Genomic DNA, 12,091 nt, shown 5'->3' with positions numbered 1-12,091 from the left:
TTCTTGCATTCCAGTAATGGTCCTAAATTACCAGATCATATTAAAAAATCTCTTGATATGCCAATTTCAATATCTGAACTCCAGTCAGCATTGAAATCTCTTAAAGCAGGTTCATCTCCAGGTAACGATGGATATACTGTAGAGTTCTTTAAAACATTTCTGTCAATAATATTTCCTTATCTTTTTCAGTTGTTCCAATCACAGTTGGCAAAAGGTCAGATGACTGGTAAAAATGGCAGAGGCCCTCACAATAGTGCTTCCAAAACCAAACTTCAGACCAATTTCCTTAATTAATGTTGATGGGAAAATATTAACTAATCTTTTGGCTTTGAGACTAGCAAAAGCTCTCCCTCGCATCATAGGAATGCATCAAACGGGTTTTATTGCTCATAGACAGTTTACTAACAACACAAGGTTAGCATTCCATTTGATTAATTTGGCAAAATCCTTAAATATTCCAGCCTTCTCGGTATCATTGGATGCTGAGAAGGCCTTTGATCGAATAGAATGGTCACACCCATGGCTGCCTCCATTTATGAGGTGCCCAGTGGACACTTGCTTCCCAGTGGTGTCAGGCCATAGGGAATCTGAAGGATGTCATCTTGGTCACCCTCAGAGTTATGGTAGTCCCTTCTTTGGTGGACAATTTGACTTGGAGATTGTCATTTCAAATTCCTCCTCCACAGAATATTCTGACCACAAATGCATCCAACCTGTTTAATGTACTGTAGATGAGGTTCACAAACAAGGTTACTAGTCTGCTTAGGCAACTCAGCTGTGCATCAGTCTCGGAAAGTTCTAAGGGTTTTCAGAAATTGGCCGTTGAATCATATTATTCTCATTCAAACAGTCAATCAGGTTGCACTGTACTATCTCAACAAGTATTTGGGGTAGGTACAGAATTGTACCCCTTATTTCAGAAAGCAGTCAGGTTGTGACAATGGGCCACTAGCCATGGCATGATACTCATAGCCACATACTTGGTGGACAGACTGAGCAGAATGATGCAACCGCATGAGTAGTTATCAGTATAGACATGGCCCATGAGATCTTCCAAGAGAGGGGAATTGCCTCAATAGATCTCTTTGCAATTCATTTCAACAACAAAGTCTTTCAGTATTGCTCCAGACTCAGATTGCACACAAGCTAGTATTAGATGCCTTCTTCCTAGATTGTGGAAGGGCCTTTTGTATGTGTATCCCTCTGATAGGGAAGACGGTGTGAAACTCAAACAGGACCAGGGAACCGTGATCTTGTTGCATTTTATTGGCTGAGACAGAGTCATAGAAGAAGTTAGTATTATGGTTCTCGTTGGCTTTGCCCTTGCAAATCACTATTCATTGAGCTTTTGTTGTTTTCAATGAGCATGGTAGATTGGGCTTCCTATTCATGGTAATGTATTTGCCCTGCTTGTCCTTGGAGTCAGAGAAATTATTCACCTATAGCAGATGTTCCTTGAGGACAGCAGGACATAGATTATCACATCCTTCCCACCTCCCCTAGGAGTTGTATCCTCTATGTGTTTTTATCCAACTGAGAATCCCACACGAGTTGATTGGGTGGTCAGCATATGTGTGGTATGTCACTTTCAAAAGTTTCTTTTTTGAGAAACACTGGATAGCATCAATGCTGCGGTTCCAGTTAGTGATGTCACCCATTTGTGGTAATCTCTGTCCTCGGAGAATGCCTGCTACCAGTGAGTAACCTCGCTCTATAGGCATATGTGGAATTTTTCACACTTCTACTGCCTCACAGAGCCCCTCCAATTGTTTTTTAATCTGGCATGCGTGACTTGACAATATGTAGTTAATGTAGTCTCTTTCTTTCCCCATTAGGTCTTAGAGCAGGACTGGCTGCCTCAATAGCAGGGAGTTCTATTATCAGCAAAATGTTGCTGGCAAACATTGATCCCTTTGGTGCTACACCATTCATCGATCCAGATCCAGATGCACTGTAAGAGGACTCTTTCACATCTTTCCAAATACATTCTGTCTCATTAACATTTTAGATGTCGACAGATAAAAGAACTGTATGTCCCATCCAGTTAGTCCAACAACATAAACTCATCAAGTGTGATGTGATACTATATATGTATATTTGATTTGTTCTTGCCATTTTCAGGGCACATACTATAGAAATCTGCTCGGCATTGGCCCATCTGTTCATCCATGATCAATGCACAGACTGTAGATAGAAGTCTGCCCGACAATGGCTTTACTTCTCAATTGTTTGAGTTAAGAAGGGCCAAAATACAGTATATATTTCACATACTTGTACTAATGGAAATATTTAAATCGGACATATGCTGTTGTCTTTAAAGTAATATTGTGCTTTTGAACTTTTGTCTTCAAACAGAGAAGGTTATTCAGAAAAATGTGTCATGAATAACTACTTTGGAATAGGATTAGATGCAAAGATTTCTTTGGAGTTCAATAATAAACGTGAGGAACATCCTGAGAAATGCAGGTATAAACCACATATTCAGGGAAAATACTGAGAAATTTATATTTTATTCATTCAATTCTTATTACACTACCTTTCTGTGGATCAAGCAAAGCAGTTTACATATTATACTTAGGTACCTTCTCTGTCCATAGTGAGCTCACTATCTAAATTTTGTACTTGGGGCAATGAAGGGTTAAGTGACTTACCCAGCATTTACTCCTGGTGGAATTCTGTGCAAAAAAAATATTTGCTAGTTTATTTGTCAAACTTTAAAAATATTTTTGCTAATTATTATCCATATTCCATTTAAAACATTTAAAGTGTGTGGTGCAGTGTTAGAGCTACAGCCTCGGTACCCTGAGGTTGTGGGTTCAAATTCTGCACTGCTCCTTGTGACCCTGGGCAAAAGTCATGTAATCCCCATTACGTTAGATAGAGTGGGAGCTCACCTTGACAGTTAGGGAAAAATGCTTGAGTACCTGAATAATTTGTAATCCACATAGAATTGTAGGATGTGCAGAATATAAATTATATATATTAAAAAAAAGCAAAGTAGGCATCTAACAGTACTCTGTTATAGAATTTTTCTCTATGTACTTTACCCACATGTTGAGTATGCATTTTGGTCAAAGCCCATTTCTGTGGCTAGTGAATTGTGTGTTTTTTTTTTCCTGTGTAAATATTCATTCATTTATTTTCAGAAGCCGAACCAAGAATATGATGTGGTATGGAGTGCTTGGTACCAAAGAATTGCTACAAAGAACCTACAAAAACTTAGAACAAAAAGTTCAGCTTGAGGTAATATTAAGTTTTGCTTATGCATCTACAGAATGGACTGACCAGGAACAAAAGTTGACTGCCTTTTATGGTTGAGAACACAAAAAAAGTTGTTAATAACTGGAAGGAGAGTTTTCCCTGTCCACCTATCATAATTATCTTTCTTCAGGCAGGTGAATTCTGTACCTGAATTCTGACAGCTACTTCAGGCATGCTTCCCTCTACAACCTACAAGCTTTCAACCTCTCTCTCTTGATTACCTCATGGCATTGGCGACAGTATCTAAAACAGGAATTAAGTTCAGGTCTAAGCCAGCATAAACTCACATGCCCCACCCCCAGAGCCAATGCGCATGCAGTGTCTTAAGTGTACCTCAATTCACGTCTTGTTTCAAGATACTGCCATTGCCATCAGTTGGATGGGAGACAAAATGAGAGATCCATATGGACAACAGAGAGAATAATGCCTGCACTACACCTCTGGTATGTTGTGTGGTGCCATAAATATCAGGAATTGCTAGTCTCTGGATTGCAACATTCCACCAAAAAAAAACCTCATAATAAAAATGTACTTTTATGAATTTGGAACTGTGTAGGTTTTCAGTCTATGGGGCTCATAATCAAAGAAAAAAACACATCTAAAAAGTGGCCTAAATGGGTACTTGGACGATCAAAAAACCTGATCGTCCAAGTACCCATAACCAAAGCAGGTTTTAGATGTTTCTAAAACCAGCTTAGGCCTTTCCCCTACCTCTAAATGCACAGAGCGAAAAGAGGCGTTTTTAGAGGAGGGGAAAGGGCGGGAGGTGGGCGGGAAGTGGGCCGACCTAGACATAGGCATACAGCAGGTAAAACCAAAAGTTTAGGCAGGTTGCCTAGTCGGCACTTATATGTTTTGACTTAGACCAAGTCACAACAGGTATAAGTGCCGAAAAAGGGCAGCTGAGCTAATTGTGGCTGCTGTGATCAGCTCAGCGGCCCAGCAACCTACCCACCCCCCACCGTAACCATTGCTGCAGGAGAGATAGCCAATCTCTTCTGCCATGATCCATCATCCCCCCTCCCCCCTGACTCAATCGGGGCAGGTGGGAACCCAAGCCCTCCTGCCCCGGAGACCTCCCCGACTCAATCGGGGCAAGAGGGAGCCCAAGCCCTCCTGCCAACTATAGTTCCCTACTTTTACATCCAATCAAGGAATCAAACAAAAGAGATATCCCCCCTCTCACCCACCCCACTTCCCTGGATGTGTGAGTGAAACATCAGGAAATTAAAGGTAAGAGACAACTATACCAAAGTAACAAAAGTCGTTAATGGACCCCAAATTAATCTGAATAAATTATTATGTCCCAACATATCTGAGTTCATTTTCTCATATTTATAACATAAGCATAAATTCACCCACCAAAAGGAAAAATTAAGCCGATCACAGCTTTTCCAATTCTGAGTAGCCATTTGCATGGCAATCCTGGTCATAATAATGAAAAGCCTGCTTTTATACCAATCCAGTGGGGGTTTAGTATGCAACAATGTCCCCCAGATTACTACATCATAGGTTAATGGAATTGATGATTCCAGTATGTTATTAATATGTCCCCATAGCTATTTCCAAAAATTGAGTATCAAAGGAGAATAGAACAACAAATGACCCAGTGTCCCTATTTCAAGAAAGCAGTGCCAGCATCTATTAGATTTAGAACTATCTAACGTCTGCAAACGAACTGGTCTGATTGTGCATACTGGTGGCCTGAAAGCATAGGGCCTGTTTTACAAAGCCGCACTAGCGGCTGTAATGCGGTAATGACCCCGAAGCCCATAGAGATTTAAAGGGCTTCAGGGTTGTTGCCTTGCGACAGCTGTTAGCGCTGCTTTGTAAAAAGGCCCATAGTTGTTCAGGTGGTATGCATATTTATCTTTAATAGGTTGGTTTTTTTTAATGTTCTAATTTTCTCTCTGTCTCAGTTATCTATATTTTTGACGTTCCCTTTCATTTATATGGGTTACAGTGTGATGGGCAGTACATTCCTCTCCCCAGTCTTCAAGGCATAGCTGTCTTAAACATTCCAAGCTACGCAGGAGGCACCAATTTCTGGGGTGGAACCAAAGAAGATGATGTGAGTATGGCTGTAAGGAAATAGGAATTTTTCTAACAAAAAAAATAAAAGGTGACTTTTACCTTCCAACTGTTCTTATTTCTATTAGTTTTTACAACCACCTGAGCATATATACCTGATGACTGCCAGCTCGCCATTGTCGGCAATTCTATTTTCAGTTAGTCTCTATATTTCTCAATAGTTCAGTTTTTTAACCTATGTACTGAAAGGAAGCCAGTTGCATAGTAAGGGGGGTGGTCCGCCCTGGGTGCCATGTTGGTGTGTGGGGGGGTGCGGCACCCTTCCTCTCTGCCCCTGCCTCTTCCCACTCCTCCCCTCGCCATGTACATGCCCCCCCCTTCCCTTCCCTGTACCTCAAGTTGTTCACCATTATGAGCAGCAACTTCAACGTGCTCCTCACAACAGTGTTGTATCTCTCGCTGACGTCACTTCTGGATGCCACGCATAGGAAGTGATGTCAGAGGGAGAGCCGACAGGGTCGTGAGGAGCACATTGAAGTTCTTGTTGCTCATGGTGGTGAACAACTAGAGATACGGGGAAGGGAAGGGGGTGCGTGCGCATGGCAGGGGGGAATCAGGGAAGGAGCGGGGAGAGGGTTTAGATGAGAGCGAGGAAGGGGTGTCTCTCACCCTTGCTACGAAGGAAGCTAGCCTCTTTTGTACAGATGTGATGCTTGGGAACTTCTATTGACTTGTTGGCATATTTGAGATCTGTCTTGTAAAATAACAGACAAGTTGTACTGAATAATTACCATTGATTAAAAACTTTAAATAAGTTTAAAATAAAGAAGTATTTACATAAGAACAGCCTTACTGGGTCAGATCAATGGTCCATCAAGCCCAGTACCTGGCCAAAACCCAAGGAGTAGCAACTAGAAGCTGCTAGGCATTTGACATACACAGGTTCCAGAACAGCCATTACCAGGCCTAAATTTACACACAAACCTACTGTACGTAGATCTAGAGCAGTAAACATCTAAGGTGAGCAAAATTTCTGTCCCTCCAGACCTCTTTATCACATTATATTCACCCCTTTCTGTGGATCTTTGCTTTCAGATTTCCTGCATACACCCCTAATTTCTCCTGTTGCTGTCACTCTTTTTTTGTACACATATTTTTTATCCTTTTACCTCCTCAGCTCAGACTTCCAATTCTTTTCTACTCCTCAGTGTAAACCTTTAATTTCTCCCTCACCTCCAGGTGTAGAGTTTTGATTTTCCATCTGTCAAGCTGCCCTGCTCCAACTACAGGAGCAATTAAAAAAAAAAAAAAAAGAAAAACTGAGGGAATTTGGAGAACATAAGTATTGCCGCTGCTGGGTCAGACCAGTGGTCCATTGTGCTCAGCAGTCCGCTCATGCGGCGGCCCCAAGTCAAAGACCAGTGCTCTAAATGAGTCCAGCCTCACCTGCGTACGTTCCAGTTTAGCAGGAACTTGTCCAACTTTGTCTTGAATCCCTGGAGGGTGTTTTCCCCTATAACAGATTCCGGAAGAGCGTTCCAGTTTTCTACCACTCTCTGGGTGAAGAAGAACTTCCTTACGTTTGTACGGAATCTATCCCCTTTCAATTTTAGAGAGTGCCTTCTCGTTCTCCCTATCTTGGAGGGGGTGAACAATCTGTCTTTATCTACTAAGTGTATTCCCTTCAGTATTTTGAATGTTTTGATCATGTCCCCTCTCAGTCTCCTCTTCAAGGGAGAAGAGGTCCAGTTTATCCAATCTCTCACTGTACAGCAACTCCTCAAGCCCCTTAACCATTTTAGTCACTGTTCTCTGGACCCTTTCGAGTAGTACCGTGTCCTTCTTCATGTACGGCGACCAGTGCTGGACACAGTACTCTAGGTGAGGGCGCACCATGGCCCGGTACAGCGAGATTGAACCAGCCTGTACTTGCAGGCCTTGCCTTTCACAGGGACGCACGGAGAAGGATGGGCACAGATGATGTAAGCTCAGATTGATTGCATGACATTGCTTAGTCCAGTGGTTCCCAAACCTGGTCTTGGAGGCACCCCAGCCATTTGGGTTTTCCAGATATCCAAATGAATATTCATGAGAGAGATTTGCATATAGAGTTAGAAGATCCATTCTAGGCCTTGAACAATCTGCCAATTGCACCAAAAGTAGCAAAACCAACTATACTGGCAGGAGTAACCAAAACCAGGTTCAGCTTGAGGGATGCCCTCCTAAAAAACCTAATACTGACTAGAGAATTCCCTGTACATATCATTGGCTAGAGCCATAAGATCTGACATGGGCCTTGAGGATCCTCTGCCCATGGTATTATCAAAATGTATTTATATACCACTTATATCATAAGTGGTTATACATTCAGATACTTTATCATATTTCCCTATCTGTCCCGGTGGGCTCAAACTCTATCTAGTGTACCTGGGGCAAAGGGGGGGATTAAGTGACTTGCCCAGGGTCACAAAGAGCAGCGAGGGATTTGAATCCACAATCTCAGGGTGCTGAGGCTGTAACTCTAACCACTGCATCATCACACACTCCAATGTGAAATCATCTATCCATGGTACCAGAAAAGCCATGAAAACAAGGGCATCCCCAATTGCTTGTGGCCAGAGGATTAAGACTAGACAAGGACCAAGAAATTATCATGTCATAAATTTCCATGGGTTTCCACTTTTTATATGTAATTAGGAACAGATGTACCATAGAGAACAATGTAATTTTTCTCGCTTTATTGGCAGTAAGATCTAATTGACGGCAGCTCGAGGAATTTTGCATACATTCAATGACAATACAGAATTCTCCCTTTGACTTATTATTCTTTAGCTCATTATATGGCAGTGCATGTTTTACTATTTCGAGGTCATCAAGGACACAGTGTTAACATTTCTCTGCCATACAGATCATTTATCACAGTAATCCACAGCGTTCTTTCTATCAACATATTAGTTTTTCCATCAACCTAATTTTATTTGCAAAGCAAGATTATGCTTTCAGTGCATTTGTTTGGCATTTTATTAAATATTTCACTTTTATAGCTAGCAATAAAATACTAGATAACAAAATGAAACCTTAATCATATGTTTTATTGCCTCTTCATTCTGTTTGTCTGTTTTTTCTAATTCTAGTGTCAGAGTTTTCCAGGAATTTGTAAATGTTATTGACTTTTTCGGTTGGTCCTGCAGTCAGTTTTTTGAAGTAGCTATAGCATCTCTTTAATGTATTACCTACTGTGCAGAATTTGAGAGACAGCTCAGTTTCTCCCTATGGGCACAACTAAGATTCTTTGCTGATGGGTGCTGTTAATGAACAGATGGCTGGGGAGAAGAGGAACCCAGAAGAAAATCAACAATATCACATTCTTGGATTCTTATTAATTTGCTTATTTAAAGCAAGAGTTAACTTCAGCCAGTCAGCTTGCAGAATTATTTTTTTATATATATATTTAAGAACATAAGAACTGCCATCTCCGGATCAGACCTTCGGTCCATCAAGTCCGGCGATCCGCACACGCGGAGGCCCCGCCAGGTGTACACCTGGCGTAATTTATAGTCCACCATATCTTTATATGCCTCTCTTAAGGAGATATGCATCTAGTTTGCTCTTGAAGCCTAGGACGGTCGATTCCGCAATAATCTCCTCTGGGAGGGCATTCCAGGTGTCAACCACTCTCTGAGTGAAGCAGAACTTCCTGACATTAGTCCTGAACCTGTCCCCCCTTAGCTTCATTCCATGTCCTCTAGTCCGTGTCAAATTGGACAGTGTAAATAATCTTCTCTGCTCTATTTTGTCTATTCCTTTCAGTATTTTGAAGGTCTCGATCATATCCCCACGCATTCTCCTTTTCTCAAGGGAGAACAATCCTAGTGTTATAAGTCTATCCTCATATTCCAGTCTCTCCATACCCTTCACCAGTTTTGTTGCTCGTCTCTGCACCCTCTCCAGCAGTTTTATATCCTTCTTTAGGTAGGGAGACCAATGTTGGACGCAGTATTCCAAGTGTGGTCTGACCATTGCCCTATAAAGCGGCATTATAACTTTCTCCGATCTACTCGAGATTCCTTTCTTTATCATGCCCAACATTCTATTTGCCTTCTTTGCCGCTGCCGCGCATTGTGCCGACGGCTTCAGGGTCCTATCTATCAGTACACCCAGGTCCCTTTCTTGTTCACTCTTCCCCAGAGTTGCACCTGACATTGTATACTCGTATTCCTTATTTTTATTGCCTAAATGCATTACCTTGCATTTCTCCACATTGAACTTCATCTGCCATTTCTCCGCCCATGTTTCTAACCGACACAAGTCGCTCTGGAGTTTCTCTCTATCCTCCTGCGATCTGATTGCCCGGCATAGTTTTGTATCGTCTGCAAACTTGATGATCTCACTGGATGTTCCTTCCTCCAGGTCATTGATATAAATATTAAAAAGGATCGGCCCAAGTACCGAGCCCTGGGGTACACCACTAGTCACTTTCTCCCAGTCGGAGAACTTCCCATTTATGCCCACTCTCTGCTTTCGGTTTTCCAGCCATTTGCCTATCCATCTTTGTATATCTCCCTCTATGCCATGGCTTTGTAGTTTCCTAAGAAGTCTTTCGTGTGGAACTTTGTCGAACGCTTTCTGGAAGTCCAAGTATATTATGTCCACAGGCTTCCCACTATCAATTTGCTCGTTTACGGTCTCAAAAAATTGGAGTAAATTCGTCAAACATGATTTCCCTTTCCTGAATCCATGTTGACTGGGTTTCATCAAGTCGTGTGCGTCCAAGTGCCGGACTATGCTATCCTTGATCAGTGCTTCAACCAACTTGCCGGGAACCGACGTAAGACTCACAGGCCTATAGTTGCCCGGTTCCCCTCTCGATCCTTTTTTGAAAATTGGCGTGACGTTCGCTATCCTCCAGTCGTCCGGTATCTGTCCAGTTCTGATTGTCAGGTTTGCAAGTTTGTGCAATAACTCTCCGATTTCAACCTTCAATTCCTTTAAGACTCTCGGGTGAATTCCATCCGGTCCAGGGGATTTGTCACTTTTAAGTTTGTCGATCTGATAGTATATCTGGTCTAAGTCCACTTCAACTGTGGTGAGGCTGTCCTCTATTTCTCCTGGAAACACTTTCTCCGCTTCAGGTATTGTTGAGGTGTCTTCCTTCGTAAAGACAGATGCAAAGAAGGAATTTAGTTTGTCTGCGATTTGTTTATCTTCCTTGATGTACCTTTTTCTTCCCTGGTCGTCCAGGGGTCCCACTGCCTCTTTTGCAGGTTTTTTCCCTTTCACGTATCTAAAGAAGGGCTTGAAGTTTTTGGCCTCCTACTTTATCACTTCATCTTTCTCTTTAATTCTGCTTTTCCTGGTGGATTCGGTTCCTTCTTTTGGCCCAAAGCCAGGGGGGGGTAGAAGGGGGGAATTGCTTTTGCGACTAAACTCCTTACTTGCTACCAGCAAGAATGCACACAGTAGAATCAGAAATATTCCTCTCCATCCAGAGCTAGAGTACATTATCTCTACCATGAACCCAACCTCCTTTAACACCTATGCTAAGAGACTCAAACTTGAATCTCCTGCACCTCAGTATACAATCAAGGCATGGTTAAAAATATTTTCCAAGGGGGAAAAAACCCAATGCAATTCAACAGATTAAAAAATGTTTTCATTTGCTGGTTAAATTTTCATTGCAGTGTCAGGAAAATAACAAGTGGTCTCAAATTCTAATGCTGGACTCAAATCTGTATTTCAGTGAAAAACAAGCTAATTATTTTGACTCCTTTATCCCCACCACTGGAATTGATTTTTAGATTATATACCATTAGAAGGTAATGAAGGTGTAGCTTAGTGGTTAGAACACTAGGCTGACAATCAGGGAAGCCTGATTCAAATCCCACCACTGCCCCTTGTGATCTTGGACAAGTCACTTAACCCTCCATTGCTTCAAGTACAAATGTAGATTGTAAGCCTTCTAGGGTCTTCTACTGGAAAAATGTGTGAGCTTAATCCAAGTAAATAAAGGGGTCAATATTCAATGCAATTTAACTTGCCAGAAATGGCTCCTGGCTGGTTCAGCAGTGAGGAGTGGCCTAGTGGTAGAACTGTTGCCTCAGCACCCTGAGGTTGTAGGATTAATCCCAGCATTTAATCCTCAATTGCCCCAGGTACAAAAATAAGCTTCAAATATGTTATGTTTATGTTTATTGGTATTTAATATACTGCCCTATCTTGGAGAAGTTCAGGGCGGTATACAATATGAGGTACTCTACACATTTTCCCTATCTGTCCTGGTGAGCTCTCAATCTAACTATGGTACACCACAACCTCACTTAGAGTGTTAGCAAGTGTCAAATTTTCCTCATGAACATGTATGGAACAACTTCTCATTTTCAAAAGAAATATACGCATTTTTCTGTCTTATACACATGAGGTTACATTCATGTTCTCTTTCTCCCACACATATGCAAACAACATCCAGGCAAAACCTTGCTAATTGATCTCTTTCATTTTTCCTTCTTCCTTCTCCATCTTCATGCTTCAGATACCTCTCAGTTTCTCCCCTGAGACTCCTTTTCTGAGGATGGCACATCCTATCCTTTCACTCCCTGCTCCTTCCTCCCCCCTCCCCTGTCAGAGCTTTAGAACACTGCTAGTTCAAGGACTTGATCAGAACACTCACTTCCAGTCCCCACAACTGAATCTCCTGGTTTCTACACACGCTTCCTTTCTAAACAAGTATCGGGGCGTACACTCCCCTTTGCCATGCACTTCTTACTGCTTTGACTGTAGCTATGGCTCAAGGTGGAAGTAT

The 12,091-nt window shown here is 41.9% G+C and overlaps 1 protein-coding gene across 4 annotated transcripts in view; it reads left to right on the top strand.

The window, feature by feature from the left end:
• The window catches only part of DGKH (diacylglycerol kinase eta), a 445,542-nt gene that overhangs the window by 371,516 nt on the left and 61,935 nt on the right, over positions 1-12,091 (top strand). For all 4 annotated transcript variants that reach the window (XM_033948015.1, XM_033948016.1, XM_033948018.1 and 1 more), the window contains 4 exons: positions 1,836-1,953; positions 2,356-2,466; positions 3,147-3,243; positions 5,225-5,332. In XM_033948015.1, coding sequence (XP_033803906.1) covers positions 1,836-1,953; positions 2,356-2,466; positions 3,147-3,243; positions 5,225-5,332 — 434 coding nt within the window. The remainder of the gene's footprint in view (positions 1-1,835; positions 1,954-2,355; positions 2,467-3,146; positions 3,244-5,224; positions 5,333-12,091) is intronic.

Source organism: Geotrypetes seraphini, chromosome 6 (genome assembly GCF_902459505.1).
Source record: "Geotrypetes seraphini chromosome 6, aGeoSer1.1, whole genome shotgun sequence".
Taxonomy (NCBI): Eukaryota; Metazoa; Chordata; class Amphibia; order Gymnophiona; family Dermophiidae; genus Geotrypetes; species Geotrypetes seraphini.
Note: the sequence above shows the minus strand (reverse complement) of the source record. Positions and strands in the feature narration are given on the sequence as shown.